At 46.7% G+C, this 17,617-nt stretch overlaps 1 protein-coding gene across 1 annotated transcript; it reads left to right on the top strand.

Moving 5' to 3' along the window:
* Positions 1 to 2,410: 2,410 nt before the first annotated feature.
* On the top strand, positions 2,411 to 15,928 carry LOC144175852 (uncharacterized). Its single transcript, XM_077704869.1, has 3 exons — positions 2,411 to 2,797; positions 9,256 to 9,472; positions 12,593 to 15,928. The coding sequence occupies exons 2-3, from the start codon at positions 9,264 to 9,266 to the stop codon at positions 12,801 to 12,803; spliced, it is 420 nt and encodes a 139-aa protein (XP_077560995.1). The 5' UTR covers positions 2,411 to 2,797; positions 9,256 to 9,263; the 3' UTR covers positions 12,804 to 15,928.
* Positions 15,929 to 17,617: the final 1,689 nt, after the last annotated feature.

Below are 17,617 nucleotides of genomic sequence, written 5' to 3'. Positions count from 1 at the left end.
ATAACAACAGTTCACCTTCTAAGCTACCTTCAAAGCCTCCGTGCATCCTCTCAGGGCAGGTGGGTTCTAGACAGCCTTAATTATATGCTTTAAGCCTTTCCCTGACCCTTTCATGGCTAGGAGAACTTACCTTACCGCTGGGACAAGAGAAAACCTGAAAGTTGCATTACTGCCTAGGAACATGGGCATTCAAAGAAATGATGAGAGGTTGAGGCAAAGAGCAATCTTCTACGGGAAGTTATGGTAATGAGCGGACCCTAGACGGGCAATACATTATGTAGATGCGACAACAGGTAGTGTAGCGTCGCAGTCCTGAATCGGAATATCCACCCATCAACTAGTTCTAGGCACCTCCATATATGGACGTGACTAGACATGGAGGCTACAGTAACAGACATGGAGGCTCAGGCCATATCCAGTGCCAAGGGGTACCAGGACAAAAACTTTCAAGAATATTCAAGCACACAGGTTATGCCATTTATCATATTCACAGACTCACGGGAAGCACGTCGCGGATTATATACAGAACACAGTCACAAGAGCACAGCAATTCTATTGAATGAGCGTAACAAACTTACATACATCTAATGGATTCTGGGCATGTACTCGGAAGGCTTGGAATCCAAAAGGCAGACTCTCACCCGCGAGATGAGAATCTGGGCACCATATATTCTGCATGAGGATGCCTACGTGGGCTGTAGTTCGAAAATACTAAACAGTTAAAACTGGATAGAAGAGAGTTTCCTATTCCACCCCTCGACCCAACTAGAAAGCACGGCACGCTACTTCATCAGGTACAAACAAACACCCGATTTACCCTGGGCAGATCACACATCCTAATTTTCATAGGATCGAACCACCGCCTTGCAACAACTGCAGAGGCTGTCCAAATGCCGACCACGTATTTTGGGAACCCCGCGGTGTCATTTCTCATATATCGGCAATCTACCCACAAAAAGTGACCAGACGTCCTGATTTAGGCGGGACAAATCCCGGTTTTGCGACTGTGGTCCCGCTGTCCCGGCAGCCTGCTTGTGGGACGGCGTTTTGTTCCGCCTTCAGCCGAAAATATGAAGACGGGTATCAAGCCCTGTGTCACGAATGAAAAGCTGGAGCAATGGAAAAGCCAAAGAAACCGTTTGAAGAACTTCAAGAAAACAGCGCAGACGACGTGGCTAAGAAAAAAACACACAACATAGCGGCTGTATTAATTCTTTACTCCCAACGTTTGAGCTGTTCTCTTGAAGTTCCAGTGTACCAACAAGCCACTCAGCACAGCCTTTTGCGTCTGAAAACGGTGGGTGGACGGACATCACCAATTCGAGCCTTGCAACAATATCAAGACAATCGTCGAGTACGCCATGTACTTGCCAGGCACAAACGCACAATAAGATGTGGACTGCAGAGAAAGCGCATCTTCATTTGATCGAAGTCAAATCGATGAAGGTGAGTCTGCACATGATGTGCGAGTGGTACTACAAACACATCAGCAAAGAAGAACTGTTGAGGGTAATTCATTCGAGCGAGAAATATCAGTTACGGACCAGGAAAAAACTTCGAAGACCAGGAAGGCCGCATGGTGCAGATGTAGTAACACAAAGTTCAATTTGTAATTTAAGCCATGTGCCACGTTCTTCCTTGCCCCCCACCCTGTTCTGCTTTGGGGTCTGAAGAATATGGTCACTTTGCCCAAAAAAACAAAGCAGTGCATCCTTCTGAGTCCCACCTGGCTGACTCAGGCTGCCTTCTTTCTTAACCAGCTCCTACTGGTAACCCACATCAAGAAGGCGCTCGGTCTCTGCATTTCAGAAGACAGCCTCGACTAGGCCTGCCCGAATCACCATTATCTGTTCCTGAATAATACAGTTCTCTCTCTCTCTATCTCTCTCTCTCTGTAAAAAAAAGTGTGATCCGCCCCCTCTCCTGAGCATCGGGAGCGCGTGCTGCGCTGCAGCCAGCTCGAAAAACAGGAAGCCATGATTCTCCGGGCGAAGACTGAAGCCACGTACAACCCGTGGCCTACAGGAATAGGATGGCCACCCAGTGCTCCGCTTCTTAACCGAACTCCCTCCCCCTCTTTTCTCAATAAACGTTTTTGGCAACAATAACATGTCGTTCTTTTTAGTGCCGTAATGAGAACTTAAAGCCAATCAAAAAAAGTCCTTTTGGCGCTGTTTCGGTTTTGCGTTCGCGTGCAAAAAACAGTCATCTTGATACCTCTTGTTAACTGAAATTAAAAGTATATGTTTTAAACAAAATATTTACGAACAGTGTTAGCACACCGGTTTAGAAAGCGTGTAAATGAGCAAAAGCGTGTCGTGCTGTTAAAAAAAAGCGGTATTGTTACTAGCGCCGCCTAGTGAGGGTTATAGTGTTTTTCTAGTCAACAAAAAATACGCAAAAATGTGCACGCATGTATACAAGCGTACCCATCAAGTTTCCCCTAAATGCACGAGAAGTTAAACCCTCTCAATAGCATAAGCCCTGCCATGAGTGAGCTCCCGAAAGCGCTTTGTTGCCGGCGCGCTTGACCAGCTTGACTGAGAGCGCGTCCAGTGCACGATGTTCTCGTGTTCAGAGCTCGGAGCCAGCTTTTTGGCGCGTAGTCGGGGTTCCAGCTTTGTGTGTTCTCGTTCACGTGCCGCGTGCCTGTTCACCCGGTAGCCTACTTGCTTTCGTTGTTACTCGCTGCGATTTCCTTCCTGGTGTTGCGGAGCTTCTAGTTATCTGTCCGATTGCGAAGAAGGACCAAGCCTAAACTGCAGAAATGCAATCTTCGTGCCCGTCGGGGCGTCAGGTAAGTTCCGTGTTTTCCAGCGAGCTCACATGTGGCGGTGGGGGGGTGACGAACAGAAGACATCGCTCGTGCTTCGTTACGTATGAACGCAGAGGAAACTTTCGCACACTCGCAAGCATGTAATTTCCTAGGCGATCGCTGGGAAGTGCGGTAACGAGGTTGCGTCTACTTGCTGTTTTTCTTTTTCATTTTTGTTTTCGGTATCATCTTTTTCGGTAGACGCCTTGCTGCTTCATCGGCACCGACTGTCATTCGAGGGCACGAAATGGAACGCTTGCGTCGCTTTTACATGACACGTTCCGTGTGTTTTGACCCAATTGCTTCGGTCGCAAATTAGTCGTGTGATCGTGCACCGGTCGGCACGCGGTGTCACATGACTCAAATGTCCCATCAACAATCGAACTGAGTTAGCGGCAATCTGTCTTTTGACCTGGACACAAATTGCGAAATCAATGCCTTATTAGCTCACGAAATCTGCATTAGTTTCGCGTTCGCATGTCGAATGCTGCGAGGATATTTTCCGGCTAGAGAGGGCACATGCCTTATACCCCTGTCACACGGGCACTTTCAATCGCGATTGGGTCGATCCGGATCGAGCTCAATCCAGATCGGGCACCTGCTACACGACAGTTTCAATCGCGATCGAGCTCGATCCCGCTCCAACTCAATCCTGTTTTCTCAAGCGCGATCGAGACTTCCAAGCGCGATCGAACGAAAGCGGCGATACTCTCGTCCCCGCTCAGTAATGACACAGAATGTGACAACTTCAACTAACGCCACAAATTGTGTCAAATAACTTGACCCAAATAAGCGTGAGGTAATATTTACATAGTTACGTATACCTATGACCGCGCGAAGTTACCAGACGCCGGCCGCAAGTACATGGTTAGCGCCATCTGGCGAACACGAGCGCAACCCGTGCAACTTCTCAATCGCGATTGAAACGTGCCGTGTAGCAGCGGCAGTACGTCGAGCGCGCTCGAAAACTCGATCGCGATTCACTTCAATCGCGATTGAAAGTGCCCGTGTGACAGGGGTATTAGGTAAATATCAATACCGGTTACTGCTACCGAAACTGCCACCAAAGTTAACAAAAAAAAAAAAAAAGAAAGAGGGCGGGGATTCACGGTCTTGCGGGAGGGAGGGAAAAGGGCGTCTTGTATTTTATCGAGCGTGTGGCCTTGTTGACAAGAGTCGCGTTGGCGCGCGTACTACGCGGAAGTGTGCTTTTGTAAACGCTTATCTCGTTTGATTTTGCTTCCTCATTTTCTCGTTAAAATATGGTTTTAGTGTCGTCTCATATCTGTGAAATTTACAACGAATTTATCACATAATGGCACATTTTTTTTTTCGAACAGAAAGGTCTAATTACGCTGCGATGTTCTTCCTTTTTTTTTTTTTTTTTCCTTCTGCGAAAACGTGCGTTTGTTTTACAAGGTTACTGTTGTTCGGCTGCTTGAAACTTTCAATCAGGAACTCATAAGTATTGTTCAGGATGGGATAGAATGTCACGGGTCCTGGCCGAAAGTTTCGTGAACTCACAAACTTGGAACGTGTTCCTGCAACGAAAGGTGTAGATTTGAAAAACTGGGAAGGGGGGGGGGGGTGCAGAGAGAGGGGGGGGGGGAGGACACAAGGGAACCTAAGGCACAAAAACCGTGACGACACATGGAGAAACAGATCAAGATAAATGTAAGCAAGACACCTAATGATAACAAGCGATACAGTAATAAAAATATTAGTCGTATGATAGCAGAAGATGTTTGAGGCAGAGAGGAGTCAGGGGAATGTGTTTGATGCTGCTGGGAGGCCTCATCTGATTGGCATTATGATGGAACAGGGGCAGAATTCGGAGTTGTGTCCATTTCGAAAATGTCCATTTCGCGTTTGTTTCAGTCATGACGTAATTGCACTTGTGGGGCCTCTGACCAATGACATCACCTTGCTTGTTTTGCGTCACATTTGGTTGTCTGCTTTCAGCCAGTCAGGGCTCGCTTCTCAAAGTGGACTCTTTGAAACAGACATGAAATGAACCAAACTGATTATTCCCCCGCAGGAATTATGTTGCACTACCATGATGCGATCGCAAGTCTAGTGTTGCATACTTGACATTTTGTTGAGGCCTGTGAACGTTGTGATGATTCAATGTCCTGGCACGAACAAGCTGCTTGGTTTGGTGGCTAGTGACACACTGCAATCCTTAGGCTGAACGCCGCCAAGCGGTGATGGTTCTTCTTCCACCCATCGTAGCATGGACAAAGTTATTTGACAACATTGGTCCACCGCACTTGTTGCACAAAGTAAAGGGGCATATCATTGGGATTTCACGGCTCAAAGGGCAACCTAGGCCCGCCCTCTCACTTTGCTTTGCTTCCACGCAAAATGACCGCTTCAGTTCCTGGCATGATGTTGAGCTGTAGCCACTGAAGTTGCTGTCACAAAAACGTGTATTGGTACTGGCACTGAGCTTGCGGACTGCTGCATCGCCTGTTGCCACCGTTCCATGGTGCGTACAGGGATACCTCGGCGCAGTTGATAGGCACTTGTACAATCTTTCGTCTTTCTCTTGCTTGTTTTTGTCAGTTTGGGCACTGAAAAGGATGTAATGGTTCTTCTGTTTGTAAATTATACCCTTCGGATGTATACAAACAGTTTAAGCCTGTTGCAGGGCTTGAACGCCAAAACGAGGTCTCCGGAGATGAAAATTTTACATGTTTTGCCCCCACTAGCATAACCAACGACATCACCTGACCCCGGTTGTACTAAGACAGGAGTAGGTTTAGCCTAGCATCATTTAGAAATGGTTATTCAGTCTGAAAAGAGTTGGTCTAGCCTTGTGGCGCATGTCCGACTCAGTTGTAACAATGGTGGCATTGTTCAGAACATGTGTTACCGTCGTATGAAATCGCAGAGATTGGAAGACTTGTCAGCTAACAGGGCTGCACGTTTTTCAGTGAATGTGAGCCATCCTAAAAAGTTGTACACTGTGCAAGGCTCTGCGTCAGTAAATACGTGTATACTCAGTTAAATAGGAGCAGGCACACCTTAATTAAAGCAATGACAGTTAATAAAGTTTCTCAAGGATGAAGTGTCTTCGAGTCAGAAAACAAACGCTTATACGTGTTGGAAAAAAAACACATTCAGTCCCGGAAATGATAAGGTATTTTTGTCTCCACCCTGGCCAGGCAGGACTCATTCGACCCAAATTAGATGCGAATCTCACTTCCAACTTCAGAGCATGGGCAGGGCACTGAACTATCGCTGCGGCCGCGTGCGGAATGGAATAACTTATGCCGGCTCATTCAGGTGGTGGCGATGATGATGATGATAGATAGTGGTATCCCATTTGTAGCAGGGTGATGACGCGTCATCTTACCAAAAAAAACGTTAATATACCTACGTTTTCCATGTTTTACACTCTTCGTTTAATACTAGCGCTGCTCTTAGGGCAGGCACAAAAAAACTTATTAGGTGCAAAATACGACCCGCCGCGGTGGCTCAGTGGCTAAGGCGTTGCACTGCTGAGCACGAGGTCGCGGGTTCGATTCCCGGCCGCGGCGGCCGCTTTTCTGATGGAGGCGAAAAGCAAAAACGCCCGTGTGTACGAGATTTCGGCGCACGTTAAAGATCCCCAGGTGGTCGAAATTAATCCGGAGCCCTCCACTACGGCGCGCCTCATTGCCTGCGCTGCGTCAGCGCGTTAAACCCTACAATCAATCAATCAGGTGCAAAATACATATTTTTTTCTGCTACAGGTGGTAGCTGTGCGTATGCTCCCCCCCCTTCCCTATTTTTTTTACCTGACCTGAACAAACACCTGATCTTAAGGAGGACACGAAGGATTTATGAATACAAAGTAGCACTTTGGCTCAGTTTAAAAGAACTGGCCTTTTGTAATTCACTCAGCTTCATTCCAGCCACAAAATACATTTATTCAACAGAAAATTACGCAAGAAATATTGAAAAACTTTCAAATTTTGTGCTACGGTGGCGTAACATGGTGATGCAATAGAGACGAACACTAAAGGCATAGTCATCAGTGTGTTCACTGTACATAGCATTGATGTGATACGATAGAACAAATATGGAAGTGCCACAAGAATCGCCCTGCCATGTCTCTTTGCTGTGGCCTCAATTGGTGGCAGCTAATTGCACAAACGAGATTCTGTGATGTCATTGGGGCTCTTCGATTTACAGTCTCGGACTCACCGTGGACTCCCAGAGAAGCAGTCCTCCGGCATTCGATTTTCCCATGTATCCCTACGGCTTCGGGGAGTCCTCGGACTACCCGCGGGCTATCCGCGGTGAGTCCGAGACTGTAAATTGAAGAGCCCCATTGTCTCCACTGCTTCATCTGTTGTCCAGATTATCTTGACTGTTTGAAGTTTGCGGTAAAATTGTCATCGTCACCGGGACACAGCAGTCGTTTAATGAACCAAACTTGTATTTCGGTTCCGTGGGCCCTTTAAAAACTGTGTCTTCTTTGAGATCACCTGTTCGTGTAGTTCAGCGTATTTGTGCGGTGCACAAATGGGAAACAGCACTGGTAGAAGTGAGCGCGAGGCTGTCTTATTTTAGTCCGTGCGGGCTGTGTGTGCATGGGGCGGTGTTTCCCAAAAGCTGTTAGACGCACATGGGGAATGTTCACTGCCACCTGTCTGAGACTAGCCGACCTCGCTCTAAGAAGTGTTCATCCCAGAATATCATTCTGCCTTGTCTGACCAAACATTTTTGTAGAATTTCCAAGAAGTTTGTTACATTATCACCTACAATAGTGGCTCATTCACTGTCGTGATAGATGAACGACGAAGGTGTCAGTCAGTATCTAAGGTGCGATATAAGTGCTATACTTGATTATGTAAGTACATTTCTGTACCTTGCCCGTGTGAGTACACCACGCAACTTGTCAAGCCGTTATTACAAAGCATCAGGGCCGAGGAATCGCGCTCAGCTTAACATCACATGCTGGCTTTTATGGACCGAAAGTGGCACACATTGTGCCGGAAATATTTCGCACTCTCGTAAATCACGCGTTCCTTGCAGGCGCCGTTATTGCCCCACGTGAATAAAAATTTCCGATCTGCATGAAAGTGGAAATCGCAGCCGTGAATGTGGCAGGCAGCTGCAATGGCAACGGGAAACTCCAGAGCGACTAACAGCTGCTCTTCAACTATATTGTGTGAGAGTGGGCTGGGCTTTCAGGGGTGTGTTCCCCAACAGGCAGTGCTCCTGGTCTATAATTATATGCACCAGTGGTGCAGGTGTTGTTTTAGGGGCTTGGGCTGTCGACATCTCATGTCGTCGTCGTCGTAACTCGTCTCATGTAGTCACAGTACTAAAACACCGGGACACTTGTTTACGTATCGCGCTAGAACGCTTCGGGCTTCAAAGACACGAGACTTTTACAGCAAAGCTGCATACCTCTGCCCCCCAAAGGTTTCATCTCCGTTGGCAAAAACGCCAAGGCACCAAGATCTTATACACTTATACACTGCATGCTTTGCCCCTCCCCAGGTTTCTCGTTAGTGGAGATGGCCCAGGATTTTTTTTGCATGCCAGAGCACAAAAAAGGCTGTGTCTGTAGTACGTTCCAGTGTTGTCGTGTTAGATTGTGGATTTTATGGTTTCTTGCCCAGGCGCCTCTGTATGTACGGCTTTGCCCTACTGAGAACAACTTTTTGCTTGTCCGTTTTTTTGATGAGGTGAAGCAAGAAATATTGTACGTACATGATTCGAATGCACATTAGGGATATCCAGATTGCCAAACTAAACATGTAGCTTTCCACTGTGTTGTTCCTTAGAGCCACTAAATAAGCCTTTATGTGTAGCTACGTATTCCCCACGTGTAGCTAGTGCGCGCGAAATTTAGGTCTGACTTCCTTTGTTTTTTCCTTGATTGTCCGTATTACAATAAACCCCCCTTTAGACAAACTTAAAGGGACTGGGAAGACTTGTTCTTGTTATGAGCAGTTCGTCCTGTGAAGACATTTTTGGTATTGTGTGTGTTTACAAAGGAGCGGAAGTCTTGCTCGCCATAACTATGAAATTCGTCATAACAGAGTTCGTCTTTACGAGAGTCTACTGCACTTATGAAAATTGACCTTCACCTTGGTTAGTGTCCCCTTTTAGGGGCGAAGTCCTTTAAGGGCTGGGGCTGTTGGCATCTCCTGTCGTCGTCGTTGTAATCTCATGTAGTCACAGTACTAAAACACTGGGACACTTGTTTACACCTCGCGATAGAGAGCTTCATGCTTCAAAGACAAGAGACTTTTACAGCAAAGCTGTATACCTCTACCCCCCCCAACAGTTTCACCTCGGTTGGCAAAAATGCCAAGGCCCCAAGATTACACTTATGCACTGTATGCTTCACCCCTCCCCAGGTTTCACATTGGTGGAGATGGCCCGATATTTTTTTCACGAGGCATGCAGCAGAGAATGACAGTTGTTCATACATGCAGGTACACCCATGGAATGCTGGGACGAGCCCTTGGACGACAGCGACGGGCAGCATCCCAGGTGCGAGTGCAGCGCAGCCGAGCGGCTGGCTGTGCTCACCTTCAAGGGGCACGCCGGTCCCATCGAGCGCTGCCGCGTGTTCCAGTGGGTTCGCAAGCAGCAGAAGCACCCGGCCGGCCAGCCCCATCACTCCCAGCTCGGCCAAGCGCCTGCGCACAGGCAAGGAGGGGGCCCCGGGGTCTCTTGTCGTTCGGGCTTGGATCTGCATGCATTGAGGACTGGTCACGGAGTAAGAGCAAGAGGGGAGGGGAAATGATGCTTCTTAGGGTGGCCAGGTAACGTCGCAAGCTCTTCACCCAGGATAAGGTAGTGGCTTCTGTCATGGGAGAACAAACCACGCGTCTGCCATGATTGGCATTTCACTGCACAGCCCCCAAATAAAATGTGGCCGCTATCATTTCGTCCATCAGGTGCCGCTACCCTCTCGTTCATCGTCGCAGCTGCAAAGCTGCTTAGTCCGCGGTCGTTTTTATTGTGACGTTATCTGTTCGCTCGCCGGAGTGGGGCTTTTCATCTTCTGTATATATCCTTGCCCTATGGGACTGGTCTTTTACAGGAGCATTGGTTCCATCTGGACAGGGCACAACTGAGGGGCATGAAGAGGGAATCCTTGAGTGTGAAGGGTCCCAACATTCTTGAGGTGTGTGTTGTATGCGTTTACGGTAGCTTAAAAACCGTCTGTCGCATGGTTGATCGACGTCACTGTTAAGAGTGTCTGCGGGGAAAATTAAGCCGCTTTGTCGAACTCCAGTGACAAGGGGTTGGACATCACAGATGCTTGGATTTTGCTGGTTGCTGAGCATCGGACAGTCGTCTGTGAGTTAAGAAACGTGCTTATGTAACTGTTAACAAATGAGCTAGGAAACAAGGCGGAGCCTTGTGGTAACAAACAAAGAACGAAGTAATGTTTACGTAGCTTTGGACTGTACATTACGAAGTACAAGGATAATAAACAAGTGTGAACGGCAATGTTGTGAAAATAATGCACACTATGAGGGAGAAATGAAACGAGAGGGGTGGAATGATGGGAGGCAATTAAATGAAGTCCTACAATGTTCACCTTCATGGACAACTGTCCTTCCACTATTTTGAAGGTGTGGAATGGTCACCCTCTTTATATGTCTTCATGAGTCTGGCTTAGATTCTTACATTCACAACAGTACCTTTGCGCACACTGAACGGGCACACAATGAAAAAGAAACACAAAGACCTCTAATTGTGGTAGCCCTCGTGTGTCTTTTTTGCTGTATCCCCGTTTAGTGCGGGCAAAAGTACCATCGTGAATGTGAACCAGCTTTCCTGTATTCTCACATTGTTGCGGTTCTTACATGCTGATGGCAATTCATAATGAGTGGTCCGGAAGGTCGATGTCGATGTCTTATTTTATTTGAGGTATTGTGGTAACGTAGTGGTGCTTCATGACAACTGTAGCCTTGCGATAACATTTCAATAATAGTAGCAGTGATTCGAATAAAGCAACTGCGTTGTGACGAGTGCTTATCGTATTTTCTTCAGCCACCTGGTGCCGGATATCACCTGCTGCCATATTTTACTAATCAGTGTTGCCCTTGCTTTCAGCTCTACACAAAACCTTTGTCTGAAGAGTTTGTTTCCCAGTACCGTCTCTCCGTTGCAAGACAACTGGGTGCTGTGGTTGGTCTGTGCGCAGCCGGCCTGTCTTTTTCAGGGCAATGCTTCCGAAGCTGCCAGAGCAGGAAAAAGGGCTGGCCAGAGCTTCACATTTTATGAGCCAGCCTACATTGCTAAATTAGCTGCTGTTCAAGGGGTCCCAGAATGTTAACGCTGCTTTATTACTGATCAAGGTGTGGGCATTATATACACAGGTGATACTTCTGGCTTGTGCAGGTTTGTGTTGAAATAGTGAGGCTTTTTAAGCTTGCTGTGTGTGTTCGTGGTGGCCAGTTGTGACTATGTGCGGTGGATAGTTGGATGAGCTCACCTTTGACAGTGGCTTCTTCGAATAGCCGTGCAACAAGTGTAAGTGTAGAACTCTGACCCGAGCTTCTGGAATTTGAACGAAAGGGAAGCGTTAATGGACATTAGAGCAGAAAGGACCCGCAAAAGTTCTACTTTTCAATGTCTCTTCAAACGCTACGTACGCAGCTGGGCAGGTGGTAGCTAGTTGTAAACAAACCTGAATCGTTTGTTTCTAATTCATTTGAACGAGTAACTGAAAACTTGTAATAATCGGCCCAATTAATTGCTTTTCCGCAAATAAAAAAGGGTGGTTGTTACTCCACACGATGATTGATGAGCTTCACGTGGTTGTCTCATTTGTGGGAAGCACACCACGTATTTCTAGATGTGTGTGATTAGATTCCAGACAGGCTGTGTTGAGCAGAAGTCTCAGTCAAATCTCCCGAAAGCGACCAGGTATGCACAAGAAGGCGTGACATTCGAAAGGGGCGGCGTTACCATGGGCAACCTTGCTGGCTGTTTCGTAAAGGTACCGCCCCATTTTCAGTGCACAGCAGTTTAGGGGTTTGCCTTGTCGTCATAGCTCACCCCACAGTGTACCGTCGTCATGGCGTCCCACACAAGCTTCGAAAAACAAGCGGTTTATTAGTCATAACCGTTCGAAACTCGTGAACCGCTGGCGCTTGTCCTACATCTCCCCGTTGTTTAGTGCAACGAAAACTGGGGGTACGTTTGAGGTGAAATGTACGTAATTAACCAGCAGCGCCTGCATTCATTCAGTTAGGAATGCTCGTTGGGTTGGTTTGTACAATAGTAAGCAGAAAAAAGTGGCAATGGAAGAAAAAAAAAAGGCGCATTCCAAACTGCGCGCGCACTAAGGCGCCGGCACGTGCGGAATGAAAAGCCACAAAAAAAGAAACCAAAACTCCCGCTTGCACTGTTTCAGGTAGGGGGCGTGCAAGCACTGCGAAGGCGGGAAATTTGAAATGTGTTGGACAAACCTTGCATTGAATTCATCAGAAGAGGAGTGAGACATGGCAGCAAAGAGCGTGACGGGTGGTGGCAGTGAGCGGATAACGGCACCACAGCCCATTATGGCGAATCACTGCTTTGCACTTCCGACAGCTTTCACGTTGAGCGGAACAGCTTTAATTTTTCAATAACAGCTGAGCAGAAGGGGCTTCCTTGTCACCAACTTTGCTCCTCTTCCGTTTGTTTTTGACACTCCCGGCCCTGTTTCGTCTCTGGTCTCTCGAAAAACCGATTAGACCGCATTTTATGCCGCCTGCCAACGCACCCGGGCTTGTGGCAGTGTCCAAAGTTCTCGTCTTTTGCGTGCAGGCAAGCACTCGTGGAGCACTTACGTGGTGGCGTGCGCTCCCCCCTGCAGTGCGACTGGCACTCCGAGGCCTTCCACCTCCACTGCGAGCTGGTAAGCCGTGGACCAGTTCTCACATCACTGCCACACCCTCACCCTGGGACTGACACCGTGTGGGTAAGTGGCCACCTCCGCCTTAACTCATGCCTCGATGCTCGTGTGACATTGGCGTAACCGAGGACCCCTCCCGGCCGCCGACTCTACTGTGGACCAGCGAAACTGCCAACCCTGCCATGTCTGGAACTGCAAAGTGGTGCCTCACTGCATAACCAGCTCGTGGTTTCAAGCACCCTGCGTTCGCTAAAGCGGAAGTGGAACTCGGAGACCACATAGATGCTTGGTTACCTTGCAAGATGTTGGCAACGACCGGGCATTGACTGCTGTGTGAGGGAGAGATCGCTCGTTTTGAAATGGACGAGCGAAATTCTCATGGCGTGGCATTTTTGTCGTCTCTGCTGAACTGTGAAGGCTCAAATCAAGTGGAGTGGTGTTTTTCAGGAAGCTTTTGAAACTGTGTGGTGGTGTGGACAACAAAGTGAAGCTGAAAGCTGTACTCAGCCTGGTGCATCCATTGCTGATGTGTGGGGACTGCTCAACTGGAGGGACGTTGAAAACTGTGGCCGAGCAGTCGGTGCTCGTTGTGCAGCGTCCAAGTTTGGTGAGAGAAGAAGGAAGTTGTTGAGACATAGCCGTCTTCCTTGTGGAGCCTCGAATCTTCTTGGTTTAAAATTTTGGGACATGTAGGGGTGGGTTAAATCCAGGGGCCGCTCGGCTGATCAAGCACATTGTTTTAAACATTCCACAACTAGGCTATGAAACAGTGGGTGAGAAAGCCAGGGCCAACATCTGAACTGACGAGCCTTTTACCAAGATTGTCTCGCCTTTTCAACAATGAGCAAAGCGTTGTGCCAGATGCTGCCACGTCAGTGATTACAGAAGAGCTAGAAGATGGGCAAGAGAGTGGGAGATGAGAGGAGTTGTCCTGCATTCCATCAATTCATCGGGATTAGTAATCGTTCCTGGCTCTAATCTTCAGAAGACCAGCTGTGTCCATGACTGCGGGAGGGAGGGGGGAGTTATTTGTTGGAGGCTTGAAGTTGTGGCCGGGAAGGAAACGTCACCTTCTGGGGTTGACGTGTGTGCTTCAAGGCGCCAAGTGTTGCAAGAGCGTTCGTCGATGCCAGTGTTTCCCTTCTTCAGCTGTGGTGATGCATCGGCAAAAAGTGTGGGTGTGAGCGGTGACTTCGGTGTGTGCTGGGGTGAGCGAAAGGTCGTCCGATATAGTGACAAGTTGTAGTATTGTTCCTTGTTCATCACATATTTTCTTTTACTCAGTGTTTTTTTAATGGTGCTGAGGACGCATCATCTAGACGTTGTTCAGACTGTGATGCATCGTTGTTGCTCCGCTCGGTTAGATTTGTTAAGAAAAATTGCAGGGTATGTGTACTAGTGCATTCTCATTGTTCATGTACATACCATCATGTTTGCATATTTGTCATTATTGTTTGCATTGAGAACCCGTTTTAGATTCTAGTGTGTTAAATACAATGAAAGTTAATTACGGTTGATTTGTTCTTTCTCCTGTTTTTTTTCTCTTATGCTCCTTGAAAATTCGAAAAAAAGAAGCATTTTTGCATGGGCATTCAGATTTCTCGCTGTCATTATTGACGTGTGTTGTTTGGCACTTTACTACTATTTTTATTTTAAATGGCTCAAAGGATTGATGATAGGATGAATACCCGTTTCGTGTTTGCAACGGGCCTTTATGGTGTTGTATTACACATTGACATGCCTAAACGTTAAAGGGGCTGAAACAACTGTGCATTAAATGATCTGACGTTTCTTTCATAGTGCACAATAACTCTCCATTTTGTTCATGGTGCAGTTTCTTTCGTTTTTCTTCCTTCTTTCTTTTTTTGTGTGGGCACATCAATTTTTAAGAATGTCAGAAGGGCTCTTGTTACGAGGCTGTCAACAATTTGTGCCTCCTTGTGACCTGAAAATATAATGCTAGCTTGAAATGTGTTTCACCGGTTATAATATGGTTCATGAATGTTCCCTTACAGTAGTGTGGATTATGTGCCAGTAAGATGTTCTCAGGGTTTTCTCTCGCGTTTTCTTTTTTTTCTTTTTTTTGTTTTGTACAGAGAAAAAAAAATCTTAGCCATATATACCTTTAGTACAAATGCGGGAGATTTTAGCTTGGGGCGTTAATTTTGGCTTGCTGCAAGATCGGTGACCAATTTTCGCTGGGCAGCACGTCTAGTTATGGGGCCAAGTGGTGTCCATTGCAGCAACTTGGTTTTATGCGTGTTTGGTTTGCTAAGAGGTAAGTTTAGCTCCTCTAAGTTGGGTGCCACATAGGAGATACATTCCATTGGGCAATAACTGTGTTCATTTGACTGAAGTTATTGGAATTTAAAAATGAAAGTAAATATTTGTGGAAGCTGGAACACTCAATTTGAAGCCTGTTTTTGTTTTTTAATGTACTGCTATTAGAGGTTCAGAGTTAGTTGCTTATACACTTGGCTCTAAGCTCATGGTGAGTGCATGCATGTGAGAAATGTTGCTGAAAAATTACTAGTAAAATGTAGAAATGTAATGTAAGACTACATATATTGCAAACTATATACTAATCAGTGAAGTCAGGGAGGAATTTTTGACTTTTGTAGATCACCTGATATAATGATTTTTAAGGCAGTGCCTCAGTTTTCTGGGTTCTCGCAATCTTTGGTGAAAACAGAACGACACAGAATCGGAACCAGACTCAAAATTCTTCTCCCAGAGCTTGCTAAATTTAACCCCTGTCCCTGAACTTGTTTCACAATCAATTTCCTCTGGCAGGATGCAGTCCAGCTTCCTTTTAATGTTGCTCAGCTCATTAAATTTGGTCTTTTTCCGCGTCAACATTTTACTTGAGCAACTCCCTTGAAGCAGTTACGCGTCCTGTTGCAGTGAGTTTAACCTAGAAGGTTGCTCAGGATAGCTTGTAGTTTTTTCAGCTTTTATTTGTATACTTTGCCATCGAAACCCTAAGTCACAGGTGCATGCTTTTGTGGAGTTCAAAGCTGTTTAGCTCCCAAAATTTGCTTTGATGTAGAATACGTGACTTTCTGGTTTGGGCTACGTGAGAATAGAGAGGGTACGTTTGACAGCACGAAGACATGGGCATTCTCTGGCATGCCTTTTCTCTTTTGTTTGTTTTTAAACGAAGCACATTGCGAGACCGCTACCTAAGCTGGTTGTGACATGTGTGACTCTATTGTTCGTGTGCTAATAAAAGTGCCAACACAATTTAACCCTCCCTCCTTCGTTTGCTGGGTGCCATGCTGCATGCCTGTGTTTTGGTGCTTCCCTTTGGACTGGGCAGCTGAAGGTGGATGTTACCGGGACGTGAGCAGCACTTGTCACTGTGCACAGAACTCTGGAAAAATTGTCATCAGTGTGTCTTGTGATTGTAAGGGTGAGGCGGAAGTTGTTTGGCATAAACCTTGCATGTAAAAAGCAGCCTTAGGGGTTGAGACACTTTGGGTACCTTTATTTCCTTTCGGCGATAGTCTGAATGCTGCATTTTTCTGAAAAGGGTTCCTGTTTGCTTTGCACTAACAATGCTTGTCCTAAGATGCAGCTCCAGGATTGTGCTTTAACAATGTTCGCTGCCACTAAAAAATGGTTGTGGCATTCAGTTCCCTGGTGGGAACTACACTGCTTTTCAGATGGAAAGCAAAAGTACTGGTGTGTCTAGATTTTGGCACACATTAAAGATCCTCAGCTGGTCGAAATTAATCCAGTGCTTAATTACATTGTGCCGTAAGGCCCAGATGTAGTTTTGTCGCGTTTCACCCCCCCCCCCCCCCCCCTTTTCTGCTAAGGCATTGTGCTGCTAAGCACGAGGACGCGGGTTCGATTACCGGCCACGGTGGCTGCCTTTCTGATGAAGGCAAAAAGCAAAAACGCCCGTGTGTACGAGATTTCGGCGCACGTTAATGATCTCCAGGGGGTCAAAATTACTCTGAAGCCCTCCACTACGGTGCGCCTCATCGCCTGTGAAGCGTTGGCACGTTAAACCCTGCCATCAACACCCCCCCCCGCCTCTTGCCCCCAAATTTTTGTTTGTTTGGGGGGGGGGGGGGGGGGGGGGGGAGCCTCGCAACTATATATAAAGATATGACATTGTGGGAATACGTGGGAGAGGGGCATCGCGAGTGCCTTGTCAGCGTGCAAAATAGAAACAATTGGTCTCCCGAAAAGTGGTTAAAAATGGTTGATACAGTTCCTGCAGGCTTTCAAGCTTGTACGCTTTGAAGTTCAAACAAAGTTGCAATAAACTTATCGCCAGCGAAGAGTGCCAAACACTGACAGAAGCTGCTGTTGCAGTGCACTCTATGGGTGATTGATGAGGAATTTTGCGAGGAGTTATCACATTCTTGGCCTTGGTTCAAAACGGGTAGTTGGTAGTGTTTATGAGAAATGGGTGAGAGACTAAGGTGTGCTGCCAGACATGGGCTTTTCGGCTGATGCGGCAGTCCATCATTCCAAAAGCTCTGAACATGCGGGGGAAAAAGTACTCTGTTGTATTTAAAAGCCAAGATTTGGTTTTGTTGATAAAAATGTAAAACAATTGGCTCACAATGCATGCACTGAGATACTGCTGTGCCTTTTATTAATCAAACACACCTATCTTTTCACGCAAATTTGGATGAAGTGCTGAGGGAAAATCGGGAGTAAAAGATGGGGAATTTGGAAACGAAAAATCATTAATAAACTGAGCATAGGCTACGTCGTGTAATCATAACCACGCACATTTGAATCTCGAATTTACGAATCCCCGAATTAATGACAAGGTTTGGAGTTCCCCCACAGTTTTCAGTGGGCCGATGGAGTCAAAATATAGGTTTATGCAGTTTGAGAGATCTAGCCCTCAGTAACTCCCTTGGCTCTATTGCAGCCATGAAAGACATTTTTTAGACAAATAAAATGCCAGAAAT

The sequence above is a fragment of the Haemaphysalis longicornis genome, unplaced genomic scaffold (assembly GCF_048455015.1).
Source record: "Haemaphysalis longicornis isolate Haplotype H1 unplaced genomic scaffold, Haemaphysalis longicornis Haplotype H1 scaffold_3, whole genome shotgun sequence".
Lineage (NCBI taxonomy): Eukaryota > Metazoa > Arthropoda > Arachnida > Ixodida > Ixodidae > Haemaphysalis > Haemaphysalis longicornis.
The sequence above is the reverse complement of the archived record's forward strand: the minus strand, read 5'-3'. Positions and strand labels throughout refer to the sequence as shown.

Excerpts from the sequence above, each read along its gene's own strand:
- LOC144175852 (XM_077704869.1), top strand. The coding sequence starts at position 9,264 with ATGGAATGCTGGGACGAGCCCTTGGACGACAGCGACGGGCAGCATCCC. Across the intron at positions 9,473-12,592 it reads GGCCAAGCGCCTGCGCACAG|GCAAGCACTCGTGGAGCACT; the intron begins GCAAGGAGGGGG and ends TTTTGCGTGCAG.